Source organism: Solea solea, chromosome 1 (assembly GCF_958295425.1).
Source record: "Solea solea chromosome 1, fSolSol10.1, whole genome shotgun sequence".
Lineage (NCBI taxonomy): Eukaryota > Metazoa > Chordata > Actinopteri > Pleuronectiformes > Soleidae > Solea > Solea solea.
This window is the reverse complement of record NC_081134.1, coordinates 32,576,692-32,595,308: the sequence shown is the minus strand read 5'-3', so window position 1 is coordinate 32,595,308 and position 18,617 is coordinate 32,576,692. Positions and strand designations below refer to the sequence as shown.

The 18,617-nt window shown below is 43.3% G+C and overlaps 3 protein-coding genes across 3 annotated transcripts; 1 reads left to right on the top strand and 2 right to left on the bottom strand.

The window, feature by feature from the left end:
* Positions 1–2,169: 2,169 nt before the first annotated feature.
* gpr12 (G protein-coupled receptor 12) lies at positions 2,170–5,565 on the bottom strand. Its single transcript, XM_058628771.1, has 2 exons — positions 5,230–5,565; positions 2,170–3,529 (listed from the first exon to the last, which is right to left on the bottom strand). The coding sequence occupies exon 2, from the start codon at positions 3,515–3,517 to the stop codon at positions 2,489–2,491; it is 1,029 nt and encodes a 342-aa protein (XP_058484754.1). The 5' UTR covers positions 3,518–3,529; positions 5,230–5,565; the 3' UTR covers positions 2,170–2,488.
* A 2,946-nt stretch (positions 5,566–8,511) lies between these two features.
* usp12a (ubiquitin specific peptidase 12a) lies at positions 8,512–14,969 on the bottom strand. Its single transcript, XM_058628758.1, has 9 exons — positions 14,809–14,969; positions 12,270–12,350; positions 11,960–12,173; positions 11,400–11,635; positions 11,225–11,301; positions 10,733–10,816; positions 10,368–10,565; positions 9,564–9,642; positions 8,512–9,486 (listed from the first exon to the last, which is right to left on the bottom strand). The coding sequence occupies exons 1-9, from the start codon at positions 14,854–14,856 to the stop codon at positions 9,385–9,387; spliced, it is 1,119 nt and encodes a 372-aa protein (XP_058484741.1). The 5' UTR covers positions 14,857–14,969; the 3' UTR covers positions 8,512–9,384.
* Positions 14,970–15,320: 351 nt separating this feature from the next.
* rpl21 (ribosomal protein L21) lies at positions 15,321–18,241 on the top strand. Its single transcript, XM_058628782.1, has 6 exons — positions 15,321–15,427; positions 16,133–16,211; positions 16,350–16,411; positions 16,773–16,885; positions 17,856–18,006; positions 18,117–18,241. The coding sequence occupies exons 2-6, from the start codon at positions 16,145–16,147 to the stop codon at positions 18,204–18,206; spliced, it is 483 nt and encodes a 160-aa protein (XP_058484765.1). The 5' UTR covers positions 15,321–15,427; positions 16,133–16,144; the 3' UTR covers positions 18,207–18,241.
* The last annotated feature ends 376 nt before the right edge of the window (positions 18,242–18,617 follow it).

Below are 18,617 nucleotides of genomic sequence, written 5' to 3'. Positions count from 1 at the left end.
CACATACTATGTGCACAAAAATCCCCAGATCAGACCACGCACTGATGCTTGCGGTTGTGACACTCTTGGGGCAGCTCGTACACTCACAGAAAGGCAGAGGTAACAACAACAAGAACAATAACGACAACGACAAAAAAAGACATCCCAGTGTGACAAATGATCAAAAGCCTGATTGTGGGTCAGAGAAAGCACTGTGGAGGAACGAGGCAAATGAGTCGCTTGATCTTTGTCCACATCTTCCCCCGGCCCAGGAGTGATTATCCTGCCACCCTGCTTGAAGAATCACTGGAGCCCGTTCAGCGCACCACACATCCACACCCGAGCGGCCACTCTGCAGAAAAACAAGTCGCGGTGGAACGGTGGATGTTATTGCTGACCAAGTATTGCTTCACATCTAAAAAATAACTACCCTCCGTTGGCGAGTTATTGCTGACATGGATGAGGAATCAGCGGGGCATGCTTTTTCTTTCTGAACAATGGGTAACTAACGGCGAGCAGCTGGTGGGTGGGTGTTGGTTTGAGCTTCCTTCATATGCAAGCTAATTGATCGCAAAGTGTGATCAGAGCAGAGCTTTAGGGGAATCTGCTCAGAAAACACGGAGTACACTGCGGCACAAAAACAGAATTATTAGGGCCGCGGTGACGTCAGGATATTCGGCCTGCAGTGGTTTATGTGACCTACTGTAGTGAAGTCAGGAGGAAAAACAGGGGGATCTGTGATCTGATGTCTGGTGTGAGGCTCTTTAAAGGGATAGTTCAAGGTGGTTTGATGAGGTACAGTACAACAAGTCGTCAGCACTAACTTCACAGAGTGTGTCACATTTAGTGAACATTTGCCGAAGTTTGTATGCTGCTCACTCTCCCACACCAAAGCTCACAGAATAAATGAGTGTTTTTTTCAGCCTGGGAGCTGTTGGTCCACTGCTGCCTCCTTTGGTTAAGTTTTCAAGGATTTCAAACACAGCAGATTAACACAGAACTCCTCTGTGCCGTGATGGAAAACTGCTGATTTTCTCTCAGGACTTTGGTGTGGGGAGTGAGCTGTTTGTGAAATCGACAGAGTTGCTCTTTAATTTTTTTTCAGATATCGTAGACTTAAGCGAGTGTTGATTCTATAAGTCGAGCTCCTATTTAAGTGTTTTTTTCCCACGTGTTACCACTGGCAGCCGTGTTTTCAGCGACACTTTCAACAGTCAGTGCTGACAGTGTGTCCGTACCTCACATGCTGATCATTTAAATCACTTAAAGAGCCAAAGAAATTACATCAATTCAGATTTCTGCCTCTATATAATTTTGTCAGTAGGTTTCTGTTCGAGAATATAGGATTTATAGGATATTCATTTTTATCATTTTACTGAGAGATTTTCCTTATAAATAATTTCAATTCAGGAAGTAAAAGTGGGGGGTTTATGGTGGTTACATAATTCAACAAGTCTATACTATGTTTAGTGCCTCCATATTAATAAAAAATGGAAGAGAGTGGGTTAATGGAGAAGACTGAAGGAGTGTGTGTTGTGTGTGTGTGTGGGGGGGGGGGATTTGTCTTGACACTCTTAGACAAAAGCACACACAAAAAAAACAATATTCGTACAATCCAGAGAGAAAAGGAGAGGCAAGGAAGAGAAGAAGGAGGAGGTGCGGCTTGATTTCTTTCTTTGTGTCGGTAAAGGACGCGAGGCGCGGATCAGGGAGCACCAGGTCTATTTATAGCTCTCCACGGCTTTTTAGCTTTCGACGCACGTTCAGAGTGCAGCAGCAGCAGCGGAGAGCCGGGATGATGCTCCAGACAGGCTTTACTCTGGAAATGCCTGCCTTTTCAACCGCGGCCGCTCTCTACCTCTCTTTCTCCTTCTCTCTTTCTCCCTTCCCTCTCCTTTGTTAATCATCCGCGCGCTTTTACGCACGCACAAAGGCGCACAAACTCCTCATAAAACCCCCTCCCCCATTTGAGCAAAAACAAGCAAGTGTCATCCAGAGGTCTGGTGCTATTAACTACTGTATATGCAAACACTGTATTTGTGTATATATATATATATATATATACATATATACATATACACATATACTTGTACAGCTGCTGCCTGGTGTAACATGTGATGCACTCAGTGTCCTCTGCACATCAGTGGAAGGGTGTGGCACTGGCTGAATGGGGGGACGGGGGGGGGGGGGGGGGGGGGGGGAGACACAGGAGGCGCAGTGGCTGCCTTTAACCAGGGAAGACAGTGTGACATACGTTTGCCCTATGGTGATTGTAAGAAAGCAAAAAAAAAACATGGACGCCATCCATCGAGGAGGGCTGTGAGTAAGTAACCACACCGCCTCTGCCGGTGACATATCTGCAGACAGAGCTGAAGCCACGGCCCCCTCGGCCACTTCCGACGCCGACCTCCTCCCCTGCTGCTGCTGCTCTCTGTGACACCGGACAGATCCGGTGAGGAGCACAGCTGACCCAGGACACCTCTCTCTCTTCCCGCCTGGGTCTGCTTTGTCAGACGTCACTCGGGGTCCGTGCCCGCTGGGCCACACTGGCAGGCACGCAGCCACAGCACACCAGCCACAGCGCCTTCTGGATCTCCTGGTTCCTGAAGGCGTAGATGACTGGGTTGATGACGGAGTTGTAGGTGGCAGGTACCAGCGTGGCGTAGGTGTAGAGTGGAGGGTAGGTGTAGTCGGCGATCAGGGAGTAGACGGTGAACGGCATCCAGCAGGCGGCAAAGGTGCCCAGGATGATGGCCAGCGTGGACACGCCCTTCCGCGTTGTGACGTAGTGGGGCGTGGCAGCCAGGAAGTGGTGCTGCAGGGCGATCTGATGAGCATGGCGCATCACGATCTTGCAGATCTGGACGTAGAGTTGCAGCATGAGACCAAAAAGCAGCAGGAAGGAGACGGACAGCACGGCGATGTTGTTCTTAGTCAGTGGTCGCACCACGCTGCACGTGGCCTCCTCTGCCAGGCAGTTGACCCCCGTGACCGGCAGCAGACCCAGACACAGAGAGAGGCCCCACAGCAGCACCAGCATGGTGTAAGTGAAGGCCGCTGTCCGCTCCGAGTTGTAGGTCAGGGCGTAATACAGCGACAGGTAGCGGTCGATGGTGATGGCCAGCAGGCTGAAGACAGAGGCGGAGAAGGAGGCCACCACCAGGCCCACGGTCAGCAGCTGGGCCGAGTCAGAGCGGAGCAAATAGGCACAGGTGAAGTGAAGCACCAAGCCCAGGCCGGCCAGCAGGTCGGCCAGTGCCAGGCTGCCGATCAGCAGGAACATGGGGGCTCTGAGCGCCGGGTTCTGCCAGATCACCAGCACCACCAGGGCGTTCTCACAGGCTATCAGAGTCCCAGATGAACACAGCACTATGTCCCAGGGGTTGACGAGCAGCGGCAGCTGGCTGGGTTGGAGGGAGTTGTCCGACGGAAATGTCCCCAGACCGGTGCTGTTGTCCAATGGTCCCCCGCCTCCGCTGGCCCACGCTGTGGGGTCAGGGCTCAGCCAGTTGGGGGTGACCGGAGGCTCTTCACTCATTGTGCCCCCCGTCTGAAAATCAAACACAAACACACACACTGTAGTTGCTGGCTAATGGTAAATATTTGAACAACACAAGTAGAAATACAGGATCTCAAATAAATCTCTTTCTGGGTAATTTTATTTTTTACCTTATTAGCTATAAGCTAAGTACATCCAACAAGAGATTTTAGTCTCTGGCACATTTGAACTTACAGGTGGAGCCGACATGTACCAACAGAGCTAAAAGACAAGGATTTTCTCTATAGACTTTGTTGTTGGGTGAGAGAGGGGGGGTTTAAAATCTCCTGTTTCCAACCAGAAAAAGCACTTTTCCTTTTTTTTTACGTAGTGATCGTACCTAGTACCTGGTCAGACTGACGGCCATTGTTAAGGGTCAGAGAATGTCGCCACGAGCGCGACGTCCAACACAAACTGAACTGTAGATCAGTTAAAAAGACCTAAAACATCCTGAAAACTTGCGTTAATCTCCGACATTTAGCAAAGAAACCATGTGTGGAAAAGCGGCTTCAGTATTGGCTTAGCTCACTTGGAACCTCGTCAAAGCAGGTACTTAAAAAGCACCAGGTACTATCACTAATGGAAAAGCACAAATGCGCCTTGTCGAGTCGAGCCGTGCTGGAACAGTGTAGTGGAAAAGCGCCACAATGTGACCTTAAGCAGACACAGATTTCATTAAGTCAGTGAGGAAACCTGTTTTTCCTCATGTGCCTGCTGCCAAACATTTTTTTCAGTTTCCTGGGACAGTGAGAGATGTCCCAGGCTGTACTATACAACCCGTCTTTAATTCAATTCAACTAATCTTAATTTATCAGGGACAACGCAGTGAGACATGGTGGACACAACGTGCACCTGATGAACTGCACAATTTGCTCGTTTGTAACTCCTGTTCCTGGCTGGGCTTTTCAGAAATCAAAAGACATTAATATAAGATAAATTTCTCATCTACTGCACCTAATACAGAGTAAAAATGCACACACACACACGCGGCGTCCTCTTCCGCTTCTATGCCCCACCTCTGTCTGTGCACGCCACTGGATTTGTGCTGCTTTTATAAAATCGCCTGTTATTCATTCAACACAACACGATACTGGACACGGCCAAGGTGATATTCTCACCAGTGTGTGCGTGTGTGTGTGTGAGTGTGTGTGAGTGTGTGTGAGGCCTGTGGAGGCAAATTATGCAAGAACACACACTCTCACACACACACACACACACACACACACACACTGTTGGAACAATATTCATTATTTTAACACAACAAAACTGAACAATCACATTTAAAATGTTAAGCTGCGGGGCTGCTAACATGATAATAATAATAATAATAATAATAATAATAACATTAATAATAATAATAATAATAATAATATTATTATTATGATAAGAACACACTGGGCCTGCATTATAACCAACAGAGGTTAGACCACACGTGAAGACCTATTTATTTATTAATGCAGGAGGAGGAGGAGGAGGGAAAAAGCACGAGGAGATAATTAAAAGCAAAGCATTCATAAACCTCCACATGCAGCGGGCACCGGCAACAATTCACGCAGCTGTCTGTCACCGCAAACACCGCACACACACACACACACACACACACACATGCTGCACCTTTACATGAGAAAACACAGTGAGGCTGCTCCACGTCAGCGAGAGGACACTGGAGAGGAGGAAAAATGAAGGATGCTCAGACATGATCCCCGTCCTACCTTGACTCTGTGAGGTGAGACTTCCCGTCTAGATGGAGGAGCAGCCGCCTTGTGTCCCCATGACACTGGTGAGGGACAGAGACAGCAGCAGCAGCAGCAGCAGCAGCAGCTCGAGGGAGGAAGGAGGAGAAGGAAGGCAGGAAGGAAGGAAGGGAGGAGGGATGCTGGTGTTTCTTCTGCCTGAGAGAAAGAGAGATGGATGCTGGAGAAGGAAGAAGAAGAAGGAAACGAAGGGAGCGTGGCGCGGTTCTGTCGTGGACTGCGGCTGTGCAGAGAGCAGCGGTGTGGTGGGGGGTGAGGATGATGAGGATGGTGGTGATGATGAAGAGTGAGACAGATTCACTGGACTCACAGGCAGGTGTGTGTCAGATGATGATGATGATGATTGTTTATCATTTATACGTGAGACACAGACAAACGTGTTGCATCACTCAAGCCAAAAAGGAAGCGTATTACATTTTATTGTCTCGTGGGTCACGTGATGAGGATTTTAAAAAACAACATCACAGTTCAAACAATATTTAAGTACATAACAAAAGTCACAAAATAATTTACAGTTGTACATGTACAGCTTTGAACAATAAACCAAAAGAAATCAGTGCACGATTTATTTATTTATTTAATAATAAAAAGAAATATCCTGTCATACCATGGTTCTCAGCCTGTGGTACATGTACCACCAGTGGGACACAAGCGTCCCACTGGTGGTACTTGGAGGAAAAAAGAAATCCTGTTCTACTGTATAATACCAGCTTATGAAACCATTTTTAAAAAATCCTTTATGTACCACAATTAGGCAACAGTTTGCTGTCGGAAAAATTAAGTTGCACGTCAAAGCCAACGTGTGGTTATTACGGTAATTTCACTCGCGCTGTTGGAGGAAGTCTTTGTCACCAGAGAGGAGAGAGTTGGAAAAACACCTGTACATAAGTTTCCATTTTGTTGGCCTGTAAATATGTTTTATACTCTTCTAATTTCAAATTTAACACGCAAAGTACGGTGTTTTTGTGGGTATGAAAGTGTGAGTGAATGGATGAATGGCAAAACAGTAATCAAAACTAGAAAAGAGCTATATAAATACAAACCGTATATCATTTTTCTTCATTTTAAATTGTTAATACACTATTTTAACATGCATTAAGTTGTAAATAACTGCCAGATATCAAAGGTTATTCTGGGTGAAAGCACTTAGTCACAGGATAATATGTTTAGCACCGTGCTGCTGCTGCTGTCAGTAACACAGTTGAGGTGAACTGTGGGCCACGCCCCCTCCTCCCTGAGTGCATCACAGCTGTAGGTGATTTGCTAATCACTGGTCCTGGACTCACACACACACACACACACTGACTGACTGCAGAGCAGCAGTTTGAGAAGTGTCTGAGGATCAAAACTAGTTGTATATGCAGAATAAAGTTTGTTCAAACCAGGAAGAAGAAGAAGAAGAAGAAGCAGCCGGTGAGATTTTGCCTGTTTTTCTGGGATGAAACTGGGTTTTAAGTCATGTTAATGAGCCGGTTAAGGAGAAAAAATGCAAATGCTTGAAGTCATGTTAGTTAAATACAGAGGTGCAAAGTAATATATTACATTTTGTCGTGTTACTGTAATTGAGTAGGTTGTTTGTGCACTTGTACTTTTTAAAGTCATTTTTATTAAAATTTGTTATTTTACTTTCACATCCATTACGAAGTAAAACAAATGTTGGTGAGGACAGGTGAACGATGAGGACAGGTGAATTGACGTTAAGGTCACTGAGTGAGTGATATTTGTGACCTTTGACCCATGTTAACTGCTTTTTATTTATTATTTAGATTTGTAAAGGTTTGACTTTAATTAAAAACAATTCATGTGAGATTTGTGTCTCCTTGTCCTTTTTGCATGACACAAAGAACCCCAACCAAAGTAACTAAGTAATGCCAGTTTTAAACAAGCTACTTTTTTACTTGAACTTAAGTACATTTTTAGACCAGTAATTTTACTTGTACGTTGGTACTTTTACTTGAGTAGAATATTTCCGTACTCTTTCCACCTCTGCTAAAATGTGCTGCATTTGAAAAACAATTGTGTAGTTACTTTCATCATTACTTTACTTGAAAAATGTATTTACTGTTTAAATGCTTTGAAACCAACAATCTACTTCATTTTATAGTCAAGCATATAAATCTTAATGTGGGCTGTACGTGCTCTAAAAGTGATGTTTGCATGTGTGTTTAAAGGTTTTTCCACCCAACCAGGTGAGCACTGACTGCATCAGTTTCAAAATAAAGGAAAAACAGAAACAAAATGTGATCAATGAGTGAAATCCAGTGAAGACTTCTTGAAACGGCACCATTGGTCTGTCAATTTGTGTTTCTTTTATGAAATAAGGGCTCTAATTTCAGCATCTTAAAGGCCCCTGGTGTGTAAAACATAGGTGAAATAATTACACCTGATTGTATGAATTCTAGTTTTTCTTTTAGATTTAGGCCGCCATTTTGGACCACCATGATTTCACAGTAGCCCACATTGGACAAAACTAAAGATGAGTTCTGATGCTGACTGAAAGCTGTTCTCCTACAGTATAAGTATGAGGGATGTTCAGCAGCAACGTACAAATCCACCAACTTCACACACTTTATTTTGTAATTCCTGTAAACTGCCATTGCAAACTAATCTGATAACTGATTTAATAGGTATGAGTGGGTTTTTGTAAAATAAAAAGTTCTGTGATTTCTGTCAATGCCAGTACGGTCTGTTGAGGTTTCTGAAGTGAATATTTTTGGTTTCTTCATGTTAATTGAGGAAAAACAAACACTGCATCCATAAGCTATAAAGGGAATGATGAGTAAACTGCAGTGTTTGAGCTCTGGTGGTTTTTTTTTCCGTGCAGCCGGGCTTAAGTTTCAGATGCGACGATGTCTGGATGCGGGGAGTCGCTTTCCTCCAGCGACGCCCTGCTATTCCTGTCCCGTCTGTGCTATTTACAGAATCCCTAATGTGTGTCACCAACCTCCCTCCCTCCTATCCTCCATCTTCTCTGCCCTCATCCCTCCATCCTTGCAGCACCACCACTGATGAGTTATTGATGTGCACATGTCTGACCACACCAGGCCTTTGTGCATGAGAATTATTCCAAAAAAAAAAAACACACCTGCCTTATGAGTCTGAATGGATGTAAAAAATAAACCCAGTTGCAGTGGAGGGAGGGAAGCAGAGCTGACATTTGCACCACCAGAGGGCGACACTGAGCCACATGAGTCATCAGTGCGCACCTGTGTGGGGACAGAAAGCAGAGCACGCCACAGCCTCAATCCTACCAGCTTTATTTCTTTTTCTTTAAAACAGAAAATGATCGCTTCACAACAGGCCTTTTTTTTTTTCCAAGCAAACCCTCACATGAAACTTGCCAACACCTACAAAACGGTATCAAAAGTGCACCATAGTGTTAATACATCTTCTTAAGGTCTAACGTTTTCCAATGATAATATCTTCCTGTAATATTTATACAAATGCCATTCTGTACACTGTTGAAATACACAACTCAGTGCTCCACGTAAGTGGGACACTCACCCTCCCTCCGTCCCCCCAACATGTCCTCCTTACCATCCATGATCAAAGACATGATCCACTCTCCGTACATCCCAGTGCAGAATAAGAGTATGTGGGGGGGGTGAAGACACCAGGCCAATATTACATATGAATTATTAAATACCCATTCAACCCCACACCCAAAGCAAAAACTAATACACCACTCATACCAACCAACATCTGTACAACCCTCATTCAACGTCTTTTTCTTTTCTTTTTTTGTATCTTATTTTCTTTTTTTTTTAAACAATCTTGACAGTTTTCATTCACAATCGTCTCATTGTCCCTGCAGCAGCAGAGGCAGCAGCCTCCAGCCAAAGTGAAAGGGGGGCATGACGGGGGACAGGAAGGACCACAGAGGCCAGGAGGAACAGCTGGTACATAGGCGGAACTTCCACGGCTGAGCTGCGGCACAGGAGTGCGTTAAAAAGCACAGGTATGGATTACAGCTGTGCAAGCGAGTGTGACACCATATGGGGCCGCTATGGTGCGTTTAAGGTCCCCCCCAGGCCCCCACACACAGAGAGAGAGAGAGAGAAAGAGAGAAGGGGGAACAGAGTATTTCTCCTGGTTTCTGTGGCCAATCCACATTTAGTCTCTGGACTGGTAAAAGAGGATGTAGCCCGACTCAGAGTTCTTGGAGATTTCAGAAGTGAGACCGTAGAATTCCTCTATGGCCTGCGCGTCGATTTTCTACAAGGACAAGTGACAAACGGCGAGGGTTAGAAAACAAAAACGACACGGCGTAACAACTGAAAACTCCCACTCACCTCGACAATATCGTCATCAAAAAGCAACCAGAAGTCGTGACTTTTCACAATGGCGATGTAGTGACCCCTGTTTGGACCACTGCAGCGAAATAAAACCATGGATTAGCTTTGCAAAGGAACATTTACAGCCTTCCTGATTGAATTCCTTATCCAGATCATGTGGCTGTGTCATGAGACACTCACATTTTATTCAACTGGCACTTGTGACAGAAAATAATTCAGTGTTAACAGAACAAAGGTTGTGTCAACACAGATAAGGTGATATTTTTTTAAGATTAAAAACACCACGGCACTGTAAAGTTACATCTATATTGGTTCTGTGTTATTAAAAGTCCAAGTTCCACCTTTTTGATGTTTCTATAAAATCATAGTTAACATTTTACAACTGCTCTAAAAAACTGTAGGTTGTTTTTAAAATGGTTTTGAGCAGAAAAAAAACCAAAAACATTTCACTATTACTTATGATAAATATAATTTTCTGAGTGAGGCATTAAAATGTTAAAATATCCACTTGAACGTTGCTCTTTTATGCGTCTGTTTTTGTTTATCGTCAGCTGAAGCAGACAAACAAATGCCACTTGAGCACCATCAGTAATGCGATCACTAACTCCCACTCACGCTGGGTTTAAAACGGTGCCGAGAAAAACAAGACACAGCTCAACAGTGACGGATGAGTCTGTGTCTTTAGATTTTATAATGTACTTTTATTGTTATTTGAACAAGGGGTTTTGTCTGTATTTCACTCTGGGGACAGAGGCACAGTAAGGTGTTGTGCTCTGGCTGCGTGCGTGTTCACCTACACACCTCCCACAATGCACCACCACAGCAACCAGATCGTAGAGCCTCTCCGGGTTGGTGGCGTCCCCGGAGGTGTTGAAGAGGCGGAGCTCCAGGGGGAAGACAACGCGATAGGACAGCTTGGTGTAGCGCTGCAGCTGCTCCATGTACTTGAAGCGCTTGAGGTGCAGGGCCAGGATCATTGGCAGCTTCTTTACGCGCATCCTGCCATCGTCACCAAACATGAGCACGTGTCAGTCAAAGCAGGGAAAATGCTGAATCATATATATATATATATATATATATATATATATATATATATATATATATATATATATATATATATATATATATATATATATATATATATGAGAAACAAAGTGGTCACTCACCTCTTATGCGCCTCCTGCTTGCTTCTACATTCTTCACAGTAGTATTTGTACTCACTGCACAGTGTCTCCGTGTTACTGAAACCTCTGTGGAAACAAAATAAAGAGGAAGTCTGAAGTCAGAATGTTATGATCCTGAAACATTTAAATTCTCCTTGATGGACAAATTTCACTTCATGCTCTTCAAAAATTGTGAAAAGACGTTTAAAAAAACCCCCTGATATTTCAACGTCTTATGATGAAAGCAGAAGCCTGAAGTCAAAAGCGTCTGGTATTAAACTTAAATACAGAAATAAATGCAGAAATGTGATGTAAATGACAAGTTATATTTACCCTTGAAGCGACTATTCTGTCAATGTTTGCATCATATTTAACTGGAGGTGTCTTCACATGAAATATTTATTTATTTTTGCTTAAAAACAACTTTATAAGTCATCGAAATAGTTGCCGATTAACTTTCTATCAATCAACAACAGCCCTACGTGGTGGTTTTACCTGAGGCAGTGTGTGATGGAGGTATTCTGTTCTACATCCACAGAAAGGTCCAGAAAGTCCTCATCTTTGCTGCTTATCTGAAAAAAGAACAATAGCACATCGAAATAAGCTACAAGCAAACTTATAACTTCTGTTATTTACTTGAAAACACTATTTGAACACTCCACTTTCTTACCGTTTCGCAGGTGAGGCAGCGGGTTTCATTGGTCAGAGTGCCTTGGAAGATCTCGTGGACCCAGGTGGGAGCAGGAGTAGCATTGCTGTTGTTGTTCTGGGAGTCGAGCGTGCCATTGGCGAGACGGCCGTTGGTCTTCTCCTGCTTCCTCTCCTCTTGTAGCAGATCAGCAATGGTGTTCAGAAGGTAGTTCAGGAATTCGTGGGCATCCTGTTGCATGTAGTTGTCAAACAACTCTAGACGGGGGGGAAAAACACATGTATAGAAAGAGACTTTAGAGTTGTAATTCACCTGTTCTACATGTTCAGCGGGTAATTCATGATCTCAGAAGGTTTGTGATAGCCCTTTTTTCCCCATTCCAAAGTGTAACCATTGCCACAGCAGATTTAGGCACAAAAACTGATTTATTTCTCAAAACATAGTGGAACAGCTTCAGGGTGAGCGACGCAAACATAAACTCAATAAATCAGGGTTTATTACCCAACAAAACAAAATATGAAGAGGAGAAAAGCAAAACCAATGAGAATCACAAACAAAACGTATCTAGCTTATCAGCTCACCGTTCTCCTTGCGTAGTCGAGTGATGAACTTCTTGGGTGGAATGACGCCCACTTTCCTCTTTTGGTTGGCAATACTGTGGAAAAGGTCGGCCAGACAGGTGAGCAGGTTCTCCTTCCGTCGCGGCTGACTGCGGTACGCCAGAATCTTTTCCCGAAATGGGCGGCAGAAGTACAGAGCCTGCAGCACCGAGTTGCAGTAGCAGGTGTTCCCAAACTATAAATCATACATGCGGTACACAGTGAGAATCAATGTGAGCAATGTGTGAAAAAACAAGGCACCGAATCCTTACAAAAAGCGTTATTCACTTACATTGACCAGGCCGAAGTAGTGCTCATTGACCGGAAACTGCTCAGATCCAATCTCTTTCTCTAGAGCAGAGGCATTGGCGCCCTGAATATACAGAGAAAAGAAGAAGAACAAGAAAACGATGTTCACCTCTTATTTTAAACAGAACAATGACAAAAATGTGTCCATATGTAAGCGCCTGCCAGAGAGGGCAGCGTTTTAGGATGTTCACGGTAATTAGCTATTTACATTAACAAAACAACAATAATAATAAACTAATGGGTGCTTAAAACGTCCAAGATGAGGCATTTTTTTCCATACCAGCTCAGCTGCCCTTTAATGCCATTATAGCTAAGAGCTAAAAGCCAACATGCATAATCTTGACTGGCAGTGAAGTTGAACAGTACCGATTCTCAACCCAATAAAGCTTTTAAATGTAAAAACCCAGCTCAGAGGACAGATAATTGCCACATTTTGACAGATCACATCGGTGAATTCTGACGAGCGCGACATCCTCTGACCCCAGGAAAGCTTTAATTCTAACGTTGGTCTTTGACAGGGTGACACATATCCAACAGTGCAAGTCTCCCTTTCCGCCACATCTCTATTGGATTGAGATCCGGTGGCTGTGGGGGTCATGTGAGCATAGTGAATTTATTATCCTGTTTAAAAATCCATTTAGAGATGATTTAAGCTTCAGGATGCATTTTCCTAGACAAAGACCATAGACGTAGCCTGCCTCTGGCCTGTATGTAGACATCTGTAGTCATATTGGAATGGACAAAGTCAACAACACTTAAAACAATGCTCAATTAGTACCAAAGGGGAAAAGTGTGCCAAGGAAATATCACTCACAACATTACACTATCATTACCAGCCTGAACAGTTGATACAAGGTGTGATGGAGTCATGTCGTCATGTTGTGAACACTAAATTCTAACCCTACCATTAAAAATGTCTCAGCAGAAAATTGCGGCTGCTGATAAGAACAATGAACAGGCAACCGGGAACAGACCAAGCTCTCCTGCCTCTCCTGCCTACCCAGGTTGTGATGAGTGATGAGTTACTGCTGCTTTTCAATCTAGTCCAGTCATGTCCAAAGTCCGGCCAGTGGGCCAATCACGGCCCTGGGTCAGATTTTGTACAGCCCGCAGCTCCAGTTTTCACCCCATTAGCTTAGCTGTTAAGGAGTTGTATGATGAAACCAAATTCCAGGGTTGAAAACCAACCTGTGATAGACAGATTCTGTCTATTATGTTATTTGACTCTGTTTTTTCACTCCTGCGTGATTTAGATTTGGTTCCTTGCCATTAAAAAAAAATGCTAATTTAATGATGAAAATTAAATTATTATAAAATAGTGCATTTGTATGTACAGTTAACTGTTAAATTAAAGGTCTAAGGGGCCATTGGTGCCCGGAAATCTTCACATTATCAAATCCGACACCCCTGTGCTAGGCTTGTCAGTTTCAAACTGGTCTGTCCATTGTGCTCTGGTGTCAACAAGGCCTTTTCACCCAGAGAACTGCCACTCACTGGATATTTTCTCTTTTTTTTGGAACATTCTCTCACAGTACCCCATAGTTCTACATACTGTAAAAAATCCTAGTAGATTTTCAACATTCTGATGCTTAATTTGAATTTAAGCAGGTCGTTTGGATCATGTCTATGTGCCAAAATGTATTGAATTGCAGTCTTTTTGATTGGTTGGATACTTAATTAACAGTAGGAGATGGTTTACCTAATAAGTTTGTTTACATTTACATATATTAAGCCGACTTATATATAATTATTAAAATATTCTGATGTTCCTGGTCGATTTTCTATATCCGGGCCTCTCTCTCTGAATCTCACAAAACAACACATCTGTTCAAAATAAACCATAGTGACCCGCACAGATGTGAATTACGACTCTGTATTTAAGTGTTAATAAGCTTCGTGAGGATGCGCAGACAAACGGCCACAAAGTGGGCAGAGTGGACTTACTAGAGTTAGAACGGGTCCACAGCTGCGTAGCTAATGTTAAACAATGTCGTCATTGCCCGTGATATTCATATATCGTGTTTTTGTCAAACTGCGCGGCGACGCTAACTTCATTTTTTTACGCTTTTCCTACAGATTCTTGTATTTTAATCTCCCGCCGCCATCCATCATACAGCTGTGTTCCAGTTGTTGTCGATCTGAAACGCAGATTTAGCTGCGGTTACCTCCGTGTTAGCTAGTTAGCCGTGAATCCCAACTCTTGTCATTGAGCCTCATAGAAACTGCGATAAATAACAACCGAATGCGTCGGCGAGTAATGAGTTAAAAACATGCAACAGAGGAGTGTCAGTCCGCCGCCGTTAGCGGAAAGAGCAGAGCGGAGAAGACAGTGGGTGGTTGCTGCTGCTGTCGCTGCTGCTTTGCTTTTCCATTGACGGAAAACTGCTTGGCTAGCACGGACACGCAAATGAGCCGCTTTAATTAGCGATTGTGCGGTTCGTAACACCGATCACCGCGCAGACGCGGCTGTCGTATCACCCTACAATCAGACTGATGACGTTATGAGATCGATGTGCACTCACCATGGTACAAAAAGAGGCAAATTTTGAGACAGTCATTAGGATTTCCATTCGGCTAGCGCCATCTTCCACCACACCGCCGTGCGCTGACTGTCCTCGTGAGGGCAGCAGGCGAGTCTGATGCTGCCAATGCTTCTTCTTCTCTCGTGTTTAATGACGGTTGGCAAGGGACGCTTTGGTGCATAACCGCCACCTTCTGGTATGGAGTGTGGATCAAAATGTTAGTACTACTGCAAAAAATAAATAAAAAAATAAGATATACAAAGGTAAAGGGGGCACAAGAAAATATGGGTGACAGATAAGAGACAGAGGACAGAGACATGGACCAGTATTTGAGAATATAGAAAAGTAAATTACAACAGTCCATGACTGAATAGTGAGACAAAGTTGTCTAACCTAACTAGTGTTGAAATACAGCGAAAAGAGTCTCAAATAAACAAAAGGTTCGGTGATGGATAGACACTTGCGATTAATTAAAAATAACGGACCGCATCTCTCTCTCGCCTCACAGTCATTTAGTTCAGGCATTATCGCGGACTGCCTGTATTGTATTTAACTAGGCGGAGTTGGGGGTCCTATGATCTCTCTTTCCGCCGTACCCGCCATCTTGTAGTGACCGGGGGTAAGATCCTCTCCGTACTAAATCAACATTTTTAGCCGTTTAACACATGATTCCTACACGATCATTTTTACACACACACCCCAGACACGTGTTTACGTGTATATGTGGTTAAGTTGATTTGAAAATTGCCAAAACGAGCGAAAGTGTTCGTGTAGAGTGCGCAGTAGCAGCGGCGTGGCTCTCCATGTGGGCTCCGCAGGCTGAGAAACCCCTCGTAGAAAGATGATATTTCTTTGACACCGTATTTCCTGTGCTGAAAATAGTCGTATCTAGCTTTTGTAGCGAGTCGTGTTATTGCAAACTAGTGAATCCGTTAGTTGTTTAGGTTGCGAAGCTTGCAGTTTATTTTGAATTAGCTAGCTAGCTGCTAATAATGCGTCAATCCATAATCGGTACAATCACCTGTGCTTACTCGCCCTTCTGTTTCTTTTAGCAGTCTAATTGTCATATACGTTATTCAATTATTCGTGGATATTGGCTGGCGAAAGAAGGGTCAGACAACATGATCACGTTCTGCCGATCTGCTGTCATTCCTTACTGTTCCCTAACGCAGAAGATTTAATTTGTGAAGTAATCAGTTTGATATTGATATTGAAGTCGTGTTTACCAATTCCTATCACCTAGGTGCTGTTAAATTAAATAATTAAAGCGTATTTCTCTTACTTGCACTGAAAGGTGACTGACAATTTTCTTAAATATTTTCAGCAATCAGGCATCATGACGAACACCAGAGGCAAGAGGAGGGGGACCAGGTACATGTTTGCCAGGCAATTCCGCAAACATGGTGAGTAAACATTTGAAGTGCGTCTTGAACAATTGAGGGCAGACGTTGAATTTATCAATTTATTGTATCGATGGTGTATTTGTATGTGGTGTCAGGCAGTTGTACGTTAATAACAAATTCATTGTACTTTCCTCACAGGCCCAATCCCTCTGTCCACATACATGCGCATCTACAAGAAGGGCGACATTATTGATATCAAGGTAAGACACAGCATACAGATTAATATACTTCTGTCAATGTGTCTGTCTGTTCAAAAATGGCAATTATAAGTTTACGTTATTTAAAATTTGAATATCACCTTTTCAAGGTTCAATAAATGGCTGAACCAAGGAAAAGTGATGTTTGTGATATAAATCTGGGTTAATATAAATCAAAATAGTTAAATTTACCTGAATAGTCACTCCGCGTTTCAGTAAAGGAAATGTGTGGCAACTGAGTTGGAGTTGGTCAGTGTTGTTAGATTTAACACATTGTATGAACTTTATATACAATCGGTTCACTTCACTTGTGACTAGTTTTGGGGGGAATAGGGAACTCTTTCTAATGCATTGTTATTTCCAGGGCACAGGTACCATTCAGAGAGGTATGCCGCACAAGTGCTACCATGGGAAGACGGGACGAGTCTACAATGTAACCCAACATGCTGTCGGCATCATTGTCAACAAGCAAGTCAAGTAAGTTGAAGGTTACCTGTAATTTTGTGACATATTAATTGTGTATGTAAACTCAACTCAAATTATAAACATCTACTGATTAACAGATTATACCATTTACCAACTTGTTTATTCAATTACCACTGACAGTGCTGGTGTGCTATTGCCATGAGATTGACAGGTGCTGCATTAGGGATCCAAGACCCAGGAATCATCTATCTATCTATCTATCTATCTATTTGCACTCATCTCTTTTCCATTGAATACATTTCTTTAACCCTGTTGATCCACTGATTGAGACTTGGAGACTCAGTTTTATACAGGCTCTTTGTAATTGTTTTTTTTTGCCTGCCATTAGTAAGATTTTACTTCTTTCTTGACAATCATACTATCTTTCAAGACCCAAAAATATAGAACCATAACATCGTAAGGAATCTTGTATCCCACAATCTTTCCTATAGTAAGACACGTTAACCCAGGAAGTCTTGATTGTCCGACATCTCCAGAAGATATCGGAATGGTCTGCACTGTCTGTCCTCATTGACAAATATTACCACACACAATTGACACAAGAATCCATCAGTTTCCCAGTGGTACAAAAAGCTACACATTGCATTTTTCAAATGACTTTTGGATTGTATATTATTATAATAGCCTGAGAAATAAGGGTTTGCATTGTTGTCAAAAAGACTTCAGGGAGATTTGGGGGGGAAAAAATGCTTTGTATATGCTGTCTTAGACAAATTTGAACCCCCACCTTCACTTTGCCACTGGGATTCTTCATGTCCTTGGTGGTCATTCATGTGGGGAAAAGCATTTCATCCTTAAGCACTCGAGTCTAACTGTTGTTTGACCTTGGGTTGTATTGAGGGGACAGCATAGGAGTACTATGTACTGATTCAAATTCTGTGCAAAAGTGGCCTGCATGTTATAAACCTGGTGTGTGGTTGTCTGCGTTGGATATGAACATGAGTCTTTTGGGCTTTCACAGGGGCAAGATCCTGGCCAAGAGGATCAACGTGCGCATTGAGCATGTGAAGCACTCAAAGAGCAGGGACAGCTTCCTGCAGCGTGTCAAGGAGAACGAGAGCAAGAAGCTGGAGGCCAAGAAGAACGGCACCTGGGTGGAACTGAAGCGTCAGGTATGACTCCTCTGAAGAGCCCTCGTTATTGCCTGAAATTATCTTCATTTTACTTTTTACACTGTTCTCATTCGATCACCTAAGACTTTTCCTCCCCGTCGTCTCTGCAGCCTGCTCCTCCCCGTGACGCTCACTTTGTCAGCACCAAGAAAAACCAGCCACAGCTGCTGGAGCCCATCCCCTACGAGTTCATGGCATAAAGTGCTCACAGGAATAAAAATATTTGTACACTCAACTGCTTGTGGTGTTGTCGTCTGTTCATGTGAATGTTGTATGTTTTTGTGCCACGATGTGTCAGCACTCAGTGATGATTTCGCCTCCTTTGATTTCAAAATGAAATTAAAAAAGCATTGCTTAATTTCACCGGCGATCTGAGAGTGACTGGCATACAAGTTGCACAAGCATTTGCATCTGTACACCTTCACCTGTAGGAGGAGCCAAGGGTTTTCTCCATTGTACGGTCAGTAAATTACCACGTGGGTCAAGGGTCCACTGACTTGCAGGAATCTTAAGGCTCTTAACACCAGTGGGAAAAGTGATACATTTATGTCTTAAACTAAGAGCCATTTTTAAAATGACTGACTAGAGAAATGAGTAAGCAAGAATAAACC

Excerpts from the sequence above, each read along its gene's own strand:
- gpr12 (XM_058628771.1), bottom strand. The coding sequence starts at position 3,517 with ATGAGTGAAGAGCCTCCGGTCACCCCCAACTGGCTGAGCCCTGACCCC.
- usp12a (XM_058628758.1), bottom strand. The coding sequence starts at position 14,856 with ATGGAAATCCTAATGACTGTCTCAAAATTTGCCTCTTTTTGTACCATG. Across the intron at positions 12,174-12,269 it reads ACTACTTCGGCCTGGTCAAT|TTTGGGAACACCTGCTACTG; the intron begins GTAAGTGAATAA and ends TATGATTTATAG. Across the intron at positions 10,817-11,224 it reads TCCATCACACACTGCCTCAG|AGGTTTCAGTAACACGGAGA; the intron begins GTAAAACCACCA and ends TTGTTTCCACAG.
- rpl21 (XM_058628782.1), top strand. The coding sequence starts at position 16,145 with ATGACGAACACCAGAGGCAAGAGGAGGGGGACCAGGTACATGTTTGCC. Across the intron at positions 16,412-16,772 it reads GCGACATTATTGATATCAAG|GGCACAGGTACCATTCAGAG; the intron begins GTAAGACACAGC and ends TGTTATTTCCAG. Across the intron at positions 16,886-17,855 it reads ATTGTCAACAAGCAAGTCAA|GGGCAAGATCCTGGCCAAGA; the intron begins GTAAGTTGAAGG and ends GGGCTTTCACAG.